This window comes from Mauremys mutica, chromosome 5 (assembly GCF_020497125.1).
Source record: "Mauremys mutica isolate MM-2020 ecotype Southern chromosome 5, ASM2049712v1, whole genome shotgun sequence".
Lineage (NCBI taxonomy): Eukaryota > Metazoa > Chordata > Testudines > Geoemydidae > Mauremys > Mauremys mutica.
In genome coordinates, this window is record NC_059076.1 from 39,251,168 (window position 1) to 39,272,219 (window position 21,052).

The 21,052-nt window shown below is 48.2% G+C and overlaps 1 protein-coding gene across 1 annotated transcript in view; it reads right to left on the bottom strand.

The window, feature by feature from the left end:
* DAPP1 (dual adaptor of phosphotyrosine and 3-phosphoinositides 1) overlaps nt 1–8,766 on the bottom strand; it is a 52,258-nt gene extending 43,492 nt beyond the window's left edge. Inside the window, exon 1 of the mRNA XM_045019283.1 lies at nt 8,360–8,766. Within this exon, the coding sequence (XP_044875218.1) occupies nt 8,360–8,463 (104 nt within the window). The 5' untranslated portion in view covers nt 8,464–8,766. The remainder of the gene's footprint in view (nt 1–8,359) is intronic.
* Nucleotides 8,767–21,052: the final 12,286 nt, after the last annotated feature.

Here is a 21,052-nt window from a genome sequence, read left to right on the forward strand (position 1 = left end):
AGGTGGTGGGGTTCTCCAAGACTGTATGGTAGCTAAACAAAAGAAAGGAGAGAGTGAGGCATGGCTAGTTTCTGGGTTTGATTTGAAAACTTCCCAATTAGAAAGAGTAAAAATATGTCTCTTGAAAGCAAACTGAGATTCTGGAGAAAAATAACCCAGTCTGAGGAAAATCTGCAGTCAGACCCCAAAGAACTGGATTTACATTGCTTGAGATTATCTCTGTTTTTTAAATTTTCAGGGAAAAGTCTTACCCCCTGGTTGTTGACATTTTGAGTGATATATGTTTTTGAGTTATGTTGGAGGTGGGAGGGAAAAGGTGCTTTTGCAAACATTGGTTTCAATGTTTTTACACAACAGGAATACAAACAACTGTTGTCAAAATTAGTGCACAGAGTACATGTAGTTACGGTATTACTCTGGGTGTCTAGAGAAGGATTTCACCATGGAACGCATGGGTTCTAGTTATTGCAGTCATTTAACTTTCCTGTCCACTTCTGATTTGATGGCAGGGTGACACATGAGGCATTTCCTGTAGCCTCTCTCCTTTGTCTCAAACATGAAGAAATTGTTTTCCTCACACTTCAATTGACATGGTTTCCCATATCTGATGGCTCCTTCTTCAAAGCCTTTTCAACTTCTTTGTTTCTGTACAGTGAAGCAGAAGGTATGTCTGGTGCAGTTTCTCCACTGGCACATGAATTGCACACCTCTTTTGGAGGTGTAGTGTGCCTTATGTCTAATGGTTTTCAGTTTAGCAATGAGCCACTATTGCTCGGTCCCAAATGCATCCAGGTGCCTTCAACAACCCAAAGTTTGCCGGTAACCTATAATGATTTTGTGCTATTAGCTGCGGCTCATTGACTTTACAGTTAATTTAAAAAACACATTACTTCAGTGGTGTTTTCGCAGTGTGTATCCTTCCACTATGAAAACTAGTTTCTACTCAAAAGCTGATACAAAATAGTAGGGGAAAGGTTATAAACGCCTGTTCTAAACTATTCTAATTATATTAATTTTTTTTTAATTTCCTTCTAACATTAACTTATTTTTCCAAAGTTCCTGGGGTATTTGTGTTCCTAGCTCCCCTGTCCTGTGGCCCAAATGTCTAGCTGCCTTTTCAACAGCAGTTTATGACCTAATAGCCAGTTTCAACTCACTTTCTTCTATTAAAAAAACAAGTGGAATAATGAACAACTCAGTTTTAGCTTTTATAGTAGAAAGTGGGTTAAAAATAGCTGAAAGGCCACAAACCACTGCTGAAAGAGCAGACTGGCACTTGATCAAAAAGAACAGTTAAAACTTCACTTTTTTCTCCTCTTGGCCTTCCTCCTTTTTGTTTCAATTCAATCTAACCCTTCCACCTCTTCAATTAAGGTGTGACAGAACTCACGATAAACATCTCACAGTACCCCAACAAGGCCTCCAGCAAATCACGGGAAGACCAGAATTGACATTCCTGATATAAATAACAACAAACAGAAAAAACATTTCAAGTAAATGAACAAAAAGACAACCAACCATTCAGGCCTCCTTTATACACCCTAAGGAAACAAAAAAGGGTTATGGAATTAAACTAAATCAAGCCTTAAACTGGTTTAGATGTATCTATAGTAGGGGTTTGCACTGGTGTAACTAGATTGATTTTTAAATTGTTATACTGGTCCAACTTTTCTAATATAGGCCAGGTCTAATCCAATGTATTACAGAAGTCTCAGCATCTTTCCTTTTATGTTTTCCCTTAGTTATTTTCCCATTTGATTCTCATATTACACGTTGGAATAAATGCACAGGCATTTTTTTCACTGTGGCCATGGCTACACTTGCAGATTTGCAGCGCTGCAGCAGGGTGTGAAAAAACACCCCCTCCAGCGCCGCAAGTTGCGGCGCTGCAAAGCGCCAGTGTAATCAGAGCCCCAGCGCTGGGAGCACGACTCCCAGTGCTGTACGTTAGTCCCCATAGGGAGGTGGAGTACGGACAGCGCTGGGAGAGCTCTCTCCCAGCGCTGGCGCTCCGACCACACTCGCGCTTCAAGGCGCTGCCGCAGGATCACTCACTATCTATTGTGATCACTCACTATCTATTTTTTCTTTAAAGAATTTCAATTTTAAAAAATTACATTACTTATATTAGAGTAATGCTGAGAGGCCCCGATAAGGTTCCAAGTTTTGTTGCAGAAGGGACTGCACAAATGTATGGGTAGTCATTTGTCCTTGTCCTAAACACTGATGTTAACCGAAAAAGCCTGCATTATAGGTGAGAATTTAAGGCTGTGATCTTGCAAGATGGTCTATGTGGATGGCTCCCCACGTCCAGTGTAGGTGAGAGGCTTCAACGAGCCAGCTCTCAGACCCAAGAGATAACTGGTGAATCCTATTAACCGGGAGAAAAAAGGGGAGACTTTGTCTTCTCAGACTGAGGTACCCTTCCTGTATGCCCTCGTTCCCCCTCATAAGGGAAGGGTGAGAGCATTCAGACATGGGCTGAATCCTAGCAGTTAGGCTGAAGGGGACCAACCCTGAATATTGGTTATTTGGTAAGGGGCCTTTTAACATTGCACTGCACTCAAGTAGATGCCTGGTATTTGGGGGTGGGTGGGGTGGAGCCCCTTCCATTAAAATTAAAAGTAAAATAAATAAAGTTGCAGCCCTTCTCCTTTTCAATCCATCCCTGCATCTATGTTTCATTCACCTGCATGCCCTGATCTGCTATGTCATGGTTGAAAATGTGAAGCTGTGATTCTGCAAGATTGTCTCTGAGGATGGATTCCCACTGAAGTCAGTGGGTTCCACAAGGGCACAGGTCTCTGCCTGCTCAGACTAACTTACTGGATCAGGGTCTAAATGAGTAAGTCAGATAATGAGAAGTTATGATTCTCACAGCAGCTACAACTCAGCCTATTTGTACCTTTAACATCATGACAGTAATATTACAAAAGAAAAAGAGAAATAAGTTACATTTGCTGTGGGAACCATTACTCAGTGCTTTCATTTCACTTTTGCCATGAGCAGATCTTTGAGCCTATACACTTTCAAATGGGAATGGGGGAGAATATCTGTTGGGAGGAGGTTTTAATTCTGAGTTTCTTCAGAGTGTCCAGTTTACTTTCTTCATTAATTAAACTGGTCACCAAAAGAAATACACACAATCTCCACCCTTACATTAAATATTCTTTTCCCTTGTGGGTCTTCTAATCTTCACCAACTTCCTCGGAAATTATAGATGCCCTCTCAGCCTTTCTGCTTCTGTGATTTTATTCGTGGTTTTCTCCTTCCTTCTTTGCCTCTTCTGCTTCACTTCCATGACTTCTCTCCTCCTCCTCCTCACTCCTATCTATGCTGTTGCTCCCATCCACAGCTTTTGCCTAGAGCAGGGGTCAGCAACCTATGGCACGCGTGCCAAAGGTGGCATGCAAGCAGCAGGGCCGCCCAGAGGATTTCTGGGGTCTTCGGCGGCGGAGGCCCCCCGCTTCAGCGGTAATTCGGCGGCGGGGGGCCCTTCCGCTCCGGGACCCACTGCCGAAGTGCCCTGAAGACACACGGCGGGGGCCCCCCACCGCCGAATTACCGCCGAAGCGGGACCCGCCGCCGAAGTGCAGCCGGGTCTTCGGCGGTAATTCGGCGGCGGGGGGCCCTCACCGCAGGTCTTCGGGGCACTTCGGCGGCAGGTCTTCGGCGGTAATTTGGCGGTGGGGGGTCCTTCAGCCCCGGAGCAGAAGGACCCCCCACCGGCAAAGACCGGGAGCAGAAGAAGCTCCAGGGGCCCGGGCTCCGCGAGAGTTTTTTCGAGAGCCCCCGGAGCGAGCGAAGGACCCTGCTCCAGGGGCCCCGAAAAACTCTCGTGGGGGCCCCTGTGGGGCCCGGGGAAAATTGCCCCACTTGCCTCCCCCTCTGGGTGGCCCTGGCAAGCAGGGCCAGCTCCAGGGACCAGCATCCTAAGCAGGTGCTTGGGGCGGCAATCTGCAAGGGGCGGCAGTCCCTGTGTTTTTGCCCCCAAGCAGCGTGCCTAATTGCCGCCGCGGATGGCGGGGGCAGTCTGTGCGCCGTTAGGGCGGCACACGCGTTTCCCCGGTGGCAGCAATTCGGTGACAGATTCTATGTTCAGCTGTCCACGGCGGTGCAGCTCCTGTCTTCCGGCTGAAGACAGAAGCTGCCTCCGAATTGCCGCCGCCGCGGAAACGCGCGCGCCACCCTAACAGCACATGGACTGCCCCCCGCCCTCCCGGTCCCCGGCTACAATTCAGTGCATTGCTTGTGGCGGCGAAAACACTAGAGCTGGCCCTGCATGCAAGCCGATTTTGCCTGGCACACGGCTGCCAGCCGGGGTCCCAGCCGCCGGCCCCGCTCAGCCCGCTGCTGGATGAGTGAATGGAACCCCAGGCTGGCAGGAGGATGAGCGGGGCCGGCAGCCAGGACCCCAGACCAACGGCAGGCATGCTCCCTGGCTCCCCCGTCACCACGCTCGGGTTCTGCAGCTCCCGGGAGTGTGAGCAGCCAGGGCGCAGGGCCCTGAGCCTGCTGTGGGAGGGGCAGCGGCTCACACTCCCAGGAGCTGCAGAGCCTGAGGGTGGCGAAGGAGGAGCCGGGGGGCGCATGGGGACCGCCGCCCGCATGCATCCGTTCCAGGAGCCCCTGGGGGGGAGCATGGGGCCACAGCCCGGGCAGGCACGCCCCCTGGCTTCCTCCTCACCGCGCTCGGGTTCTGCAGCTCCCGGGAGTGTGAGCCGCCACTGCTGCCGCCCCTCCTGCAGCTCCCCCCAACCCGCTTCCTCAGCACTCTGCAGGGGAGGGGCTGTGCACGCAGCAGCCCAGCAGCGTGTTTTGCCTCCATGTGGAGCCAGCGTCTGACCAGCATGGGCATGGTAAGGGGAGTCAGGGAACACGGAGAGGGTTGGATGGGTCAAGAGTTCTGGGGGTCCTGTCAGGGGGCGGGGAGTGGTTGGATGGGGCGTGGGAGTTCCGGGGGTCCGTCTAGGGGCGGGGCTGTGGATAAGGGTTGGGGCAGTCAGGGGACAGGTAGGGAGTAGGATCCTAGGGGGGCAGTTAGGGTGGGGGGGGGTCTCAGCAGGGGGTAGTCAGGGGACAAGGAGCGAGGGGATTGGGGGTTCTGAGGGGGGAGTCAGGGTGGGGGTTGGGGGTTCTGACCGGGGCAGTTGGGGTGGGAAGTAGGAGGGAGTGGATGGGGGCGGGGCTAGGGCAGGGCTCTCCCCTCTTTATTGATTGTTGAAATATGGTAACCCTAGGCGAGGGAGGAGCCAGGGGGCACATGGGGGCTGGCACCCACATACATCCACTGCAGCCTGCAGGAGCCCCCTGGGGGGCGCCGGGCCACAGCCTGGACAGGAGGGGCAGGGGGGCTGCCTTTACAGGGCTGCTGCCCCCCTCCACCGCGCCGGCTCCTCCATGGCTGGGGTTCGCTGCTGCCACAAGCAGGACGCTCTGGCTCTCCGGTACCTCCAGAAGGCGGCTCCTTCCTGCCGAGCTGCTGCAGTGGCCCAAGCCCGGCAAAGCCAGTGAGTGGACTCGGGGTGGGGGCCACCAGGGTGGGGTGGGGAGGGGAGGGGAGGGCTCGCGGGGGGGGGCTGTGCACCCTCCAGGAGAGTTCAGGGTGCGGGGAGAGGGGAACCTGGTCTGGGGAGCAGCCCCTGGGCATGGCTGGCCCCTGGGGTCTATAAAGGCTTGTTGGGATTTGCCCCTCAATGAACCAATGTGCAAGGAGCGGGGGGGTGCAAGGTGGAAGTTTCACCTAGGGCGCAAAATATCCTTGCGCCGGCTCTGTCCCAGGTGGTGCATGCACCCAGGAGCACCGCCAGCTTTTTTGGCGCCCTAGGCAGTGGAAGGTCCTGCCCCCGAAATGGCACCCCCAACAGAGGCAGTCGAAGGTCCCACCCTCAAAATACCGACGACGACCGTGGCAGCCGAAGATCCGGCCTCTGTGGTCGCCGCCCCCCAAATGTTAGTGCCCTAAAGGGTTGCGCCGGCCCTGCGTGCACCTCAGGTTAAGAACCACTGCACTAAACTGATAAGATCTGCATTTTAATTTAATTTTAAATGAAGCTTCTTAAACATTTTAAAAAACTTGTTTACTTTACATACAACAATAGTTTATAGACTTATAGAGAGAGACCTTCTAAAAATGTTAAAATGTATTACCAGCACGCGAAACCTTGAATCAGAGTGAATAAATGAAGACTCAGCACACCACGTCTGAAAGGTTGCCGACCCCTGGCCTAGAGCAACACAGCCAGCCTGAAACTGATACAAGCCTAGTCAGTTTCACTTTCTTGGCATGATGAAAGCACTGTAGGCAGATCTTGCAAAATGCACTCAACCAATTACCAGCACTGGCCCATAGTTTAAACTTTCATGTGTATGTGTATGTATAGCTAACATTTTCAACAGTGGCTAGTAATTTTGAGTGACTCCATTTCTGGGCACCCAATTTGTGACACGTTTTCAGAAGTACTGTGTAACAAGACTGAAACCAAACCTGATTAGTAGATGATGATCTAGTGGGGAAAATGTTACGCTTGTTTTGCTGAACTCCCTGTTGCAGATGTTTTGCTAACTCAATCGGATATTAAGGAGAGAAGAGTGACTCTCTAGAGATGATGCGGGCTATGCAGTTCTTGGATAGGAACTTGGGGAGCCTGGTGAAAAGGCTTTGGCTGGATTTTGTGTTTCAGCAAGAGTTATTCCAGTGAATAAAACCAAACTGCAGGAAGATGGGTAAAGTTTTGACCTGCTGAAACTACTGAAAACATGTTCCCATCACTTTTGTTCTGCTGCTGCTCCTTCTGTTGTCAGTGTGGGGATGTGTGTGTAGGGGCAGCAATGCCAGCACAAACACTGCCTTTGGGATTGTCCTGTAGGAGAATATTTAAATTGTGAATAGACTGTGTTGGGTATCAGTGGGATACTTGCAATCTTCGGCCAGCCTTGAATCCCACTAAATTTTAATTTCTTGACCTTTGAACATTTATATTTACAAACATAACTGCCTCAGCATTGCAGTGGACCTAGGGCATGATGATGGATGGAGTCAGAGGAAGAATCTACATAGATATCTTTTTACCATTGTGTGGCAACTGATTTCAACAGAAATATATAATTATGAAATATGTTATTCAAAGTGCAAGAATGAATTTGCTGCAGTCCAAAATACATGAGGGACATTCATTCCCTGAAGAATTACAGTCTAGAAACATATTACAAAATCTAGACTCTAACTTAGTTCTAAGACTTCACATACATTAGACCAAATCTGAACTGAGAATCACTAGGAACCATTGCTCCAAAGGCTGTGGTCAATGGCACCCCATGCTACATTAGAAAGTAAAGGAATTGCAAAGGGTGTAACTCAGCACAGAATTTGGCCATAGAGGGAGGCCAAATTCTGCCCTGGGATGCACACACAGAGCTTCCTTTAAAGTTAACTAGAGGCTCAGGTGTAGTTGCAGAACAAGCATTTTGTCTATGTAATTTGCCAGCAACTACCATTTTAGTACAGTCATATTTCTCATTTCTGATCAAGTATAAGGACACGTTTTAACTCTTCATTATCTCCCAGTTCATAATGATAATAGCAAAGGTACCAAACCAAGCAAATAGTAATTCAGAACCCTCATATTATTGTGTTGTTTTTTTTCTCTCCTCACCTCAGGGAAGCCCTATTTTTTCAACTGTGCATTCAAAATAAATAAATCATAATTCTGTTAAAATGTTTGTGAAAAAATGCTAACTCTCAAAGATTATTCAGCAGCAGCAGACAAACTCAAATCCTAACAGCTGCTGAAATGTCCCTCTTTAATCTATAAAGCTTCCTGCAGGCTTTTCTGCATTTTTTATTCATTCACATTTTGGGTGATTTAACAGATCATCCTCTTTAAAAAAACAACAACAACAAATTCTCAAAGAGCCACTTGCAATGACCCCTTCAGGCTGAGTCCACACACATACACCCAGCTGCACTGAGATCCGGACACAGGCAGAGACCCAGAGCTGGTGAGAACAACTTCCTCATTCCTGGTGGGGAAGGAGGGGGGACAACCATCACAACCGTTTTCTTGGGCTGGAAGTCCCCAAGCCACCCGCCCTCCTGCAGCTGCCGCCGCTGAAGCAGCCCAGGGCATTCCTGTGATTGCTCACCATGCACACAGTGCCGAGCGATTCCTGCTTTCCCGCTGGCTTCCACGCGGAGAGGGAGGAGGGGGACATGCCAGCAGGAGGGAGGAGGAGTGACCTGCAGCTAGGTACCAGCTGGGCCAGCAATGCGATTTCTGGGGGCGGGGGGGGCTTCAAAGAGGGGCTTGACCGCCCCGCGCGGGGTGCAGGGAAAGCCCGGGGCCGTGCTGCCCCTTACCCGAGGCTCTGCAGCTCCTCGAGCACTTCCTCTTCTTGCTCCTCGGGGAGGACCCTCATGCCTCGGCTCATCTTCGCGCCTCCTCCCGGCGCCGCTTTTCCCATCCGCACCACCTGCTGCTCGCGCGCGGGAAGGGAAGGGAAGGCAGCGAGCGGGGACTCCCAGCCCCGGCTCCGGCTCCCGCTCCCCGGGCAGCAGCGGCAGCGGCGGCGACGCTCCCCAAGAGCAGCAACCTGCTGCCGCAGGGCGAGCGAGCCGAATGAGGAAGTGAGAGCGGGTCCCTCCCTGCACCTCACCGCCCTGCCGAGGCGCAGGCAGGGAAGGAAGAGCCGGCCCCAGCCCGGGGAATGCCGCTGCGCTGCCCCGCGTGCAAGGTGTTGTGCCTCTCGCCGAGGAGGCGTGTGGCTAAGGAGCAAGCCTAGGCCACTCCCCGCCTCTAAACAGCCTTTTCTCTGCCTCCTACTTTTCTGTGAGACCGCCCCGCCGGAGACCTGGAGTGGCCCCTCCAGGAACTGAGTAAGCGATGGGCTGCTCCTAGGCTCAGCGTTAGCGTGACAGACGCACGTACTTGTCAATTGTGCAGTTTACCTAGCTCAGCCTGTGCTTGCAACCGAGATCTATTGTGCTTGGGAAGGGGAGTATTGACCTTCCCCTGACTCCAATGAGTTGTCTCCCTGAGGGAGCAGATCATTTTTCAGATAGTTTGTGGTTTGAGCTGGCCCAGCTCCTTTATATAAGCTGTGCTCTTAGGACAAGCAACAAAGAATCCTGTGGCACCTTATAGACTAACAGACGTTTTGCAGCATGAGCTTTCGTGGGTGAATACCCACTTCTTCAGATGCAAGTGGTGGAAATTTCCAGGGGCAGGTTTATATATGCAAGCAAGAAGCAAGCTAGAGGATAACGAGGTTAGATCAATCAGCGGAGGATGGGCCCTGTTCTAGCAGTTGAGGTGTGAAAAACCAAGGGAGGAGAAACTGGTTCTGTAATTGGCAAGCCAGTCACAGTCTCTGTTTAATCCTTGAGCTGATGGTGTCCAAATTTTGCAGATGAACTGGAGCTCAGCAGTTTCTCTTTGGAAGTCTGGTCCTGAAGTTTTTATTTGCCTGCAGGATGGCCACCTTATGATCTGCTATTGTGTGGGCCATGGAGGTTGGAAGTTGGGGGGGGGGGTTTTCTCCTACAGGTTTTTGTATATTGCCGATTCCTAATATCTGATTTGTGTCACAAATTTATCCTTTTCCTTTAGAGACTGTCCAGTTGGTCCGATGTACATAGCAGTAGGGAGCACTGCTGGCATATGATGGCCGATATATTACATTGGTGGACGGCAGGATGAATGAAACCTAGTGAAGGTGTTGGCTCGATCTGCGTTTAGGTCCTGTAATGGTGTTGCTGGTGTAGATATGTGGGCAGAGTTGGCATCGAGGTTTGTTGCATGGGTTAGTTTTCCTGAGCTAGAGTTACTCATGGTGCGGGGTGCAGGTTACTGGTGAGATAATATGCTTCAGGTTGGCAGGTTGGCTGTGAGTGCTGAGGACTGGCCTGCCACCCAAGGCCCTGTGAAAGTTGTGGGGATCATTTCTCCAGGTCATGGGTTGTAGATCCCTGATGATGCGCTGGAGGGTTTGAACTGGGGATCTGTATGTGATGGCCAGTGGAGTCCTGTTGGTTTCTTTCTTGGGTTTGTCTTGCAGTAGGAGGCCATCTGGGTACAACACCAACGTCTGGCTCTGTTTGATTCAGTCTCCTTATTTCCTCGTGCGGGTACTGTAGTTTTGAGAATGCTTGGTGGAGATTTTGTAGGTGTTGCGTCTCTGTCTGTGGGGTTTAGAGCAGATGCGGTAGTACCCTCAGTGCTTGGCTGTAGACAATGGATCTTTGTGGTGTGCCCGGGATGGATAGCTGGGAGGCATGAAGGGTAGGGCATAAGCGGGTCGGTTAAAGGTTCTCGGTATAGGGTGGTTGTTTAATGTGGACCATCAATTATTTGCATCACCGTAGTGTCTAGGAAGTGGACCTCCCGTGTAGATTGGTCCCAGGCTGAGGTTGATGGGTGGGGGTGGAAGCTGTTGTAATCGTGGGTGGAATTTTTCCAGAGTCTCCTTCCCAATGGGTTCCAGATGATGAATGATGTTCCATCAATGTAGCGATAGGTAGAGAAGGGGCGTGAGTGGACGGGACTGATGGAAAGCGGTTGTTCCAGGTCAGCCAAAAAAAATATTGGCATATTGTTGGGGCCATGCGGTGCCCATAACGTGCCACTGATCTGGAGATATATATTATCATCCCAGATTTGAAATAGTGTGTGTCTGAGGAATAAAGCACAGAGATCATCAACCAGTTGTGCTGTGGACCTATCATCAGGGATACTGTTTTCCCTGACAGCTTTTGTATTCCCATCAGCGTATGGGATGTTGGTGTAGAGGAGCCTCTACATCCTTGGTGGCCAGGATGGTGATTTCTGGAAGTTTCACCAATTGCATTGTAGGTTATCCTCATGAAATCAGTGGTGTCACGTAGATAGCTGAGGCGTTCTGGTGGCATAGGGTCTGAGTAGAGATGTCACACTATCCAGGCACAGATCCTTCAGTGAGAGTCTCCAATGCCCGGGAGATGATGGGGCGTCCAGGATTTCCAGGTTTGTGGAGTTTGGGCAGTAGATTAGAATTAAGCCCTGGTCGGGGCTCTAAGGGTCATGTTGACTTGTTCCGGTGTTAGTGTAGGGAGTGTCTTGAGTAGAATGGTTCAGTTCCTTAGTGTATTCCTCAGTGGGATCTGAGGGAAAGGTGGCCTGTAGAATTTGTGTTGGAGAGTTAGTCCTGGCGCCTCCTTTTGGTAGTAACAGACCTGTTCATTGATGACAACAGCACCTCCTTTATCAGGCCTCTTTGATTATAATATGTTCAGGATGGTTTCTGAGCTGTGGATGGCATTGCGTCTTCTGCACACGGACTTAGGTTATGAGGCAAGGCGATGTTGTTTTTTCCACAATTTCTGCCTGTGCAACGTCGGCGGAAGCATTCAATTGTATAGCGTCCAGACTGTCATTTCGACCCTCAGGAGGAGTCCATGTGGAGTTTCTTCTTTTGTGCTGTTGGTGGGAGGGTAACTTGTGTATCCAGTGCGCTGTTCATTGTTGTCCTGACAGTATCTTTGAGGTCGGAGACGGCGAAAGTAGGCTTCCAGATCGCCGCAGGAACTGATATCATGTCTGAGTGGCCGGTGGCAGGGCAAAAAAGAGAGTCCCCGAGATAGGACAGACGTATTCTTCTGGGCTTGAGTGTGTGGTTGGATAGATTGACGATATTGCTGAGTGGGTTAGGGGTACCCACGGTTGTGGCCCCATGTGGCAGGTTAGGAGTTTAGACAGCTTACAGGGTCCTTTTTCCTTTGTAGAGAGGTGAAGTGAGTGATGTAGATCTCGTGTCTTATTTTAGTGAAGCTTCCGTTTGTATTGAAGTTTGGGTTATTGATGAGTAGTCTCCAGGTTGGAGAGCTCTATTTGAAGTTTTCTTCCCTGTTTGCTGTATAGGAGGCTGATCAGGTGGTTCTATCCTCAGGTTTCTTTGATAGAGTAATGGCAGTAATCTTCTCACTGTGGACGTGTAGTATGTAGATAGCAGTGGATTGGAGATTTTTTACCTTTTAGTCCATTTGGTTAATGATGTCCAATCCCGTTTGCATTTGGAAAGGGAAGATGATGTCCTGTCTGTATTTGTGCAATTTTCTTCCATGAGGTTGATGGAATTTCCACTCCATACGGCTAAAATGCAGTGCCTTGCATGGTGTCAAGTATCAAAGGGGTAGCCGTGGTTAGTCTGGATCTGTAAAAGCAACAACAGAGAATCCTGTGGCACCTTTTAGACTATCTGAAGTTTTTCAGAATGAGCTTTCGTGGTGTGAATACCCACTTTCTTCAGAGTGCAAGTGAGTGGAAATTTTCCCAGGGGGCAGGTTTATATATGCAAAGCAAGAAGCAAGCTAGAGATAACGAGGTTAGATTCAATCAGGGGGATGGGGCCCTGTTCTAGCATTTGAGTGTGAAAACCAAGGGAGGAGAAACTGGTTCTGTAATTGGCAACGCCATTCACAGTCTTTGTTTAATCCTGAGCTGATGGTGTTCAAATTTTGCAGATGAACTACAGGAGCTTCAGGCAGTTTTCTCTTTGAAGGTCTGGTCCTGAAAGTTTTTTGCTGCCAGGATGGCCCTTCCTTGAAGATCTGCTAATTGTTGTTGGCCATGGGAGGTTGAAGTGTTCCTCCTACAGGTTTTATGTATATTGCCAATTCCTAATAATCGTGTTTTGTGTCCATTTATCCTTTTCCTTAAGAGTACTGTCCAGTTTGGCCGATGTACATAGCAGAGGGGCACTGCTGGCATATGATGGCATATATTAACAATTGGTGGAACGTGCAGGTGAATGAACCAGTGATGGGTGGGCTGATATGTTAGGTCCTGTTGATGGTGGTTGCTGGTGTAGATATGTGGGCAGGAGTTGGGCATCGATGTTTGTTTGTCATGGGTTAGTTCCTGAGCTAGAGTTTACTTTGGTGACGGTGTGCAGTTACTGGTGAGAATAGTGCTTCAGGTTGGCAGGTTGTCCTGTGGGCGAGGACTGGCCTGCCACCCCAAGGCCTGTGAAAGTGTGGGATCACTTCTCCAGGATGGGTTGTAGATCCCTGGATGAATGCGGCTGGAGGGGTTTGAACTGGTGACTGTATGTGATGGGCCCAGTGGAGTCCTGGTTGTTTTTTCTTTCTTGGTTTGTCTTGACTGTAGGTAGGCTTCCTGGGTACACGTCTGGCTCTGTTGATCTGTTTCTCCTTATATCCTCGTAGCGTGGTACTGTAGTTTTGAGAATGGCTTGGAGGAGATTTTTGTAGGTGTTTGGTCTCTGTCTGTGGGGTTAGAGCAGATTGCGCATGTACCTCAGTGCTTGGCTGTAGACAAATGGATCTTGTGGTGTGCCCGGGATAGGAAGCCTGGAGGCATGAAGGTAGGCATAGCGGTCAGGGTAGGTTTTCGGTATAGGGTGGTGTGTAATGTGACCATCAATTATGTGCAACCTGTAGTGTCTAGGAAGTGGACCTCCCGTGTAGATTGGTCCAGGCTGAGGTTGATGGATGGCGGTGGAAGCTGTTGGAAATCCGATGTGGAATTTTTCCAGGAGTCTCCTTCCCGATGGTCCCAGATGATAAAGATGATCATCAATGTAGCGTAGGTTAGAGCAAAGGGGCATGAGTGGGACGGGAGCTGAGGAAGCGGTTGTTCCAGGTCAGCCATTAAAAAATTATTGGGCCAGTATTGTGGGGACCATGCGGCGTGCCCATAGCGGGTGCACTGATCTTGGAGGATATTAGATTGTCCATCAAATTTTGAAATAGTTGTGTCTGAAGGATAAATGCACCAGAGATCAGCAACCAGTTGTGCTTGTGGCATCATCAGGGATACTGTTCCTGACAGCTTGTATTCCACTCAGCGTGTGGGATGATGGCTGTAGCAGAGCCTCTACATCCATGGTGGCCAGGATGGTGTTTCCTGGAAAGTTCACCCAATGCATTGTAGTCTTCCTCAGAAATCCAGTGGTGTCACAGGAGATAGCACTTAGGCCAGCGGCATGCAAGACTGAGGGTACGTCTACACTACGGGTACAATTCCGAACTATTGCGTAAACCGAGTTTTGTTAAAACAGATTGTATATAAAATTCGAGTCGCGCGCGGCCACACTAAAACACGTTAAATCGGTGGTGTGCGTCCACGGTCCGAGGCTTGCATCGACTTCTGGAGCGTTGCATGTGGGTAGCTATTGCCCGTAGCGATCCCAATAGTTCCCTGCAGCCTCCCCCGCCCCTTGAGAACTTCCGTGTGAGATCCCAGTGCCTGATGGGGCAAAAATCATTGTCGCGGGTGGTTCTGGGTAAATGCCGTCAGTCACTCCTTCCTCTGGGAAAGCAACGGCAGACAAGCATTTCGCGGCTTTTTTCCCTGGATTGCCCTGGCAGATGCCACAGCATGGCAATCATGGAGCCTGTTTTGCCTTTTGTGACTGTCACCGTATGTGTACTAGATGCCGCTGACAGAGGCGATTCAGCAGCGCTACACAGCAACATGCTTTTGCATGACAGCAGAAATGGTTACCAGCCATACTGTACCATCTACCAATCCATAAGTTGGTAAAAAGATGATCATGGTTACCAGTCCTTTTGCACTGCACCATCTGTTGCTGTCATAAGTGCCCCTGGCTGCTCTTAGCCAGGGGCGCAAAAGCCAAAATTGGGAATGACTCCCTGAGTCAATCCCTCCTTTTTGGTATCTAAAAATAGAATCAGTCCTGTCTAGAATTTGGGCAAGTGTACTAGAGAACCACTGTGTCATAGAACCAGAGAGCACAGCTGCTCTGTGTCAGATCCAGCAGAAATTATGAGCTGTATGCTATTCACAGGGGGTGCTCCTGCAACAACCCCCCCAGCCTTCCTGGGCTACCGTAGCATTGTCCCCCCACTTGTGTGATGAAGTAATAAAGAATGCAGGAATAAGACACAGTGACTTGTTAGTGAGAAATGAGTGGAAGGCAGCCTCCAGCTGCTATGATAGTCCAGACAGGACATTAAGAAGTGTGGAGGAGAGGAGCCCAGCATCGCACTGCTAGTCCAGGGGCAATTGAATCTTTTCTTTACACATGAAGGGTGGAGGCTGATGGAGCTCAGCCCCCTGTTGCTATGATGAGGACGGTTACCAGCCATACTGCACCATCTACCAGGAAAAATTAGGGCCAGGCGCCCTTGATAGACCTAACGGATGCTAGTCGGCATGCTTACCAGTCCTTTTGCACTGCCCCATGTGCCAATAGGCTGATGATGACGATGGATATCAGTCTTACTGCACCATCAGCCACCCATGGCGGGGTGGGAGCAAGGATGTTGGTGTTGAGTGCTGCAGCATCGCGTCTATCTGCAGCATTCAGTAAAGATAGGGTGACATGTAAAAGAGTCAAGAGAGGATTGTTTTCCCTTTCACTTCTGGGGGTGGGTGGGGGGGGTGCGTAAATTGCCGAGCTATGCCCTGACCCACCGCGGACACTGTTTTTGACCCTAGAAGCATTTGGAGCTCAGCCAAGAATGCAAATGCTTTTCGGATACTGCAGGAACTGTGGGATAGCTTGAGTCCTCCAGTCCATGAGCATCCATTTGATTCTTTGGCTTTCCGTTACGCTTGTCACGCAGCAGTGCGCTGAGTCCCTGCTATGGCGTCTGTCTGGAGATTTTTTAAAAATGATTTTGAATTTCGTCTTCTGTAACGGAGCACTGATAGAACAGATTTGCCTGCCCTTACTGCGATCACATCCGCATGGTCCATGCTGGAGCTCTTTTTTTATTTTGATTTCGGACTGCATCGCCACCTGTGCTGATCGGAGCTCCACGCTGGGCAAACAGGAAAAATTCAAAAGTTCGCGGGGCTTTTCCTGTCTACCTGGCCACTGTATCCGAGTTCAGATTGCTGTCCAGAGCGGTCAGTGATGCACTGTGGAATACCGCCCGGAAGCCAATACTGTCGATTTGCGGCCACACTAAACCTAATCCGATATGGTAATACCGATACTAGCGCTACTCCTCTCATTAGGGAGGAGTACAGAAAACGGTTTAAAGAGCCCTTTATATCGATATAAAGGGCCTCAGTGTGGACGGGTGTGGCGTTAAATCGGTTTTACGCTCCTAAAACCGGTTTAAACGCCTAGTGTAGACCAGGCTTGAGTCAGCCCTGACACCTAGTCCATCTCTGACAGGTGGCCAGTACCTGGATGTTTCAGAGGAAGATGTAAGAACCCTGCAGTAGGTAGGTGGGGGATAATTTCACCTCCTCCTTTCCAGGGCCGGCTTTATGACCCGCGGGGCCAGATTAGAATACTCAGCGGTGGAGCGTCCGCTCCGGGTTTTCCGTGGCACCAAAGGACCCGCCGCCGCCGAAATGCCGCCGAAGACCCCTGGAGTGGACCCCCCACTGCCGAAATGCTGCCGAAGACCTCCGGAGCAGACCCCCTGCTGCCACCAAAGACCCCCAGAGTGGATGGCCTTTTACAGGGGATGGTAAATTCACAGACAGTAAATCTAAGGCTTGATAAACCAAAAGTTAAATTCCTCTGTAAATATGCCTTTTTTACATGAGTGTAACATGCCAATGATAGCATTTGCAGATCCGATAATAAGATTGCTAGCTACGTTCTTACCATGTGTATTAGTGTTTTGAATCCATGTTCATAGAATGTCTAGATTTAGAATGTGCCAATTAAGTGCTGCCCTGAGGGTGGGACACAGTCACCCTGGGGCATCTGGCATTGGCCACTGTCAGAAGACAGGATACTGGCTAGATGGACCTTTGGTCTGACCCAATATGGCTGTTCTTATGTAGCTGGTCCAGTGATGAATTACAAGTTTACATTTCCTAATGTAAATAAGTCCTGTCAGGTGGTTTCTGGGGAGAGGTGAGAGATGGAAATAGTCTTGATTTATCTCCTTCCTGCCCATCATTACTGCTCCATTTCCATGATGTGTATCCCCGACAATGCACAAAGGGAGCAGTCTTTTTTCCTGCTACTGCTACCTCCTTACCTTCCCCATTCATACCCATCACCAGTATATCTTCTCAATGCTATCCTGAAGTCACTTCTCCACACACAATTCCACACCTACCTATTAGCAGATTTGTCTTGGGATTTATGTCCTGAAGGCTGCACAAAAAGAGGCAGGCCTGTTGATTGCCTCCTGAAGATGTCAGTGGCCCAGTGGGTTTAGTAGACTATCAGGCCTCCTCCATCTCAAGAAGATAGTATCAAGTAGTGAGAGCCACAGAGTGAGGGGAGTTGTGTGAGGACTGAGCCTCATGGGATGTGGTTTTTCATAGCTTCAGAAAATCAACTACCCGATGTTTAATCAAGCCTAAGAACCTTTAACGTTTCCCCATTGCTGGTGTTTGTTCAGTTTTGCAAAGCTGTTGTTAGTTTTGGTGGATGTTCTTATGATTTTTACAGTGTAGTGGCTGCATTGTGTGCATCTTTTTATGTGTTTAAGTCAGTGTTTCTGCTGAATTTTCTGGGTGTTATGTATTTTTTCAGTGCTTTTTAAACTGTTTTTATTCATGCACTTATATTTTATACACTTTGAATATGCAAATGCTGCCAAATTCTTGTCTTTGTTAAGCCACTTTGTTAATGTGAAAATCTTTCAATGAACCTGTTATGTTCATCATATAGAAACAGAAAATAGCAAAAAGCATAAAATACTCTTTCTGGGAAGCTAAATTGTAGTAGTACACCTCTACCCTGATGTAACACGGCCCGATATAACACAAATTTGGATATAATGTGGTAAAGCAGTGCTCCGAGGGGGCGGGGCTGCGCACTCCAGTGGATCAAAGCAAGTTCGAGATAACACGGTTTCACCTATAACACAGTAAGATTTTTTGGCTCCCAAGGACAGCGTTATATCGAGGTAGAGGTGTACTTTAATTCTTAAAATACAGAATTTTTACATACAAGAACCAAAAACAGAGAGAGAGAGAGAAAGCAGGCTGCTTCTTAAGGCAAAGAGGCATAACTCAACCCACCTTGCTGCAGGCTGGCTCCTTGCAAACTGACTGCTGATAGACTCAGGTTGTACATTTCTCTACAGAGCCCCTTAGTTTACAAGCAGGACCAGGGGCAGCTCCAGGCACCAGCACAGCAAGTGCGTGCCTGGGTGGCCTGCCAGTCACTGTGAGAGCAGCAGGCACGCGGCTTTTGGTGCCACACCTGAGGGAGGTCCACCAGGCCTGCAGCTTCGGCAGCAATTCGGCAGTGGGGACGCCAATGGCGCAGCACCGGCGGACCTCCGGCAGGCGTGCTGCCAAATCCGCGTTACCAGCGGACCACCCGCAGGCGCGCCGCTGAAAGCCGCCTGCTTGCCGTGCTTGGGGCAGTAAAAAACACAGAGCCACCCCTGAGCAGGACTAGGAAACTCCCAGAGAATTTTAAGTGATAGCTTACAAGTTTAACACAGATTTCAAATGCATGACTGAACCAAAAATTGCTTGTAGCAAATACTTCAATGTAATACACTCAGTCTGAAATTTGCATCTTATGCCCATTGTTGAGTGAGTGGTATATACTTAAAAGGGTGAGCAGAACTGGTATGTACTTTTCTGATATACACAGTAATGTGAATAACACATGCTGTTACTGTGTATTGGTCAAACATGAAAGGTTGGCAAGAACAGCCTGGTGCCCTGCTAATTAAAGATTCATAGATTATAGGCCACAAGGGAACACTGTGTCCTCTTCTGTAACACAGGCCAGAGAACTTCCCTGAATTCATTCCAGAGCAGATCTTTCAGAAAAAAATCCAGTCTTGATTTTAAAAGTGAAGCTGCTAATATTATGTTACATATAACCAAAAATTCGGAATGTATTCAGGCACAATCATCCAATAGTTGGAAATCTCACCCAGAATCCCATTTTATTTAGAGGATTATCCCTTGGAAAAAAATAAGTAATGTTGACAACTATGCCTATTTACATATTCAGCGACTCTAGAGAGCACCACACTTCCTTCCTCTTTCTTCTCCCCCCACCAAGCTCAAACAGTTCCTGAACTTATGAATTTACCAGTGTATCCTGGTTAAACTCACCAGACCTTTGTATTTTTGAGTGGTGGTTCTGCAGAGCCCCACTCTGTGTCCTACCATTAGACTGCCTTGCTCATTTGTTGATTTGGGACTTTATCCTTACATCTTCTGTCAACCTTCCTTTCATTTCACATCCGGGCTTGCTTTGCCATGTTAAGAAGCTGTACATTAAAGATATGCAAACATCCTCCCAACGGTTGCTATTTGCGTGTGAAAGCAAAATGTCTTGGCACTGATTTCTCAAAAATAAAATATGCACTAAAATGAAACTAGTCTAGAACAATTTATCTGATTTGCAATGAAGGCCTACTTCTTTGTTGTTCTTTGTGTTACAGATTAATCATTTTAGAAGGAAAGAACTTTCATGACTTCAGTGATGGCTAATGCTCTGAAATATTTTCCAGAGGTTAGGCAGGAATTGTTTGCTGGTTGTACCTATAACTCTTGCTCTCTCTGCCTGCAATGTGCTACCTTCTCTCATTGACTATACATCTCATATCAAAACAAAATCTGCCCCAGATACCATTTTGGCTGGTTCAAATGAGCTTGCTTGTTAGCTTTCCACAGATTGATACTGATCACAGTGGGAGATGCTTTTCCCCCAGCACATCTTTGTAGCTGTTTTATCCATCAAAAAGTTCACTAGATAACATTTCCTTTGGGAGCCTGGAGCTGTAATCCATACATTTCTTTCAGGCAATCATAGATATTTTTTACATCTCCATTGTCCTTTTGAGCTTGATTTTTTTTTCTTTCCTGTCCTATCAGCTTCCTTGCTTCTATCAAAGTTTGCAGAGATGGTTGAAATGACTTTATTTCTTTTCTTTTCTTTTTTTCCTCCATGGCTGGGTTATCTCATTGTGAAGGGAAAAACGGTGCAAATCAAAATTTCTCTTTATTTGAAAAAAGACTAAAAGAAGAAATTTAATAAAATCCAAACGACAAACCATCACAAGCCTTTTAAAGGGCTTTTCCAACTGCATCACAAATCAGCATAAAATCTCATAGCTCAATGCTCATAGCTTGAGGCAGGCTTTTATAAGCTCTTGTGTTCTATGCAGCAATGTGTCTTGGTAGGTGAATGTTCCCTAGTTGTAGCTCAGCTCATTTTAGAGAAGTTTTTTCCCTCTAGTTGGCATGTAAATTTCTCTTCATACAGAAAAAACAAACAAACTTGCATGTAATGCCTATTGGTTGTCACTCTAATCAACTACATCTAATAATTCTTAAAATCAAATTATTCACTTGAACCAATTACAGACACACCAGGAACAGAAAGGCCATGTGACTGCTAAACTACATTTCCCAGAATACCACAGCTCTAGGGTCCGGGTTCAGTCCTCATTCCCAGATACAAAAGCTGCTGCCACTGAGCAATTAGTGCATGGAGGAGACTGGTAGGAAACAGCTCACTGGTTCGCCTGAGGCATAGTTTAAACATATGAACCTCATCAACAGAAACAACACAATAAGGTACTGTTTTGATGATGAAGGCATAGTTTGGTTGCATCCCTCCTCTTTCCCTTGTCTCCCCTATATGCTCAGCTTCATAAGTGTTTCTTTTTCCTCAGAAATGATCCCTTAAATAATCCCTGCTTTGATACTCAAATATCCATGGAAATTATAGGTCTTTAAACACTTTCCCCTGCCCCCCCCCCAACACAACCTCTGTTTCAGAGTAGTACTTGCATATTTCACATTCACCTCACAAGAAAAACAAAACTTAAAGTCTGCTGGCCCGCAAATTGCGGGGGAGAATCATGCACCCCAGGACACATAGTAGCAGTGCTCTTTGTTTCCTGTCTTAAGTATTTTTATTGTCATTCCATGCAGCAGTAGGGCACCCTAATTGTGGCAGGCTTTAAATCCCGATAGATACTCTCTAATTAGAAGCTCCCATGCTCCATAGAATCTTGAAGTCTTTGCCTCAAAATTGGATGTCTTTCTAAAACGTATGCTAACTGAGTGAGGGTCTATGGCTTGTGTTATGCAGGAGTTCAGACTAGATAATTATAATGGCCCCTTCTGGCCTT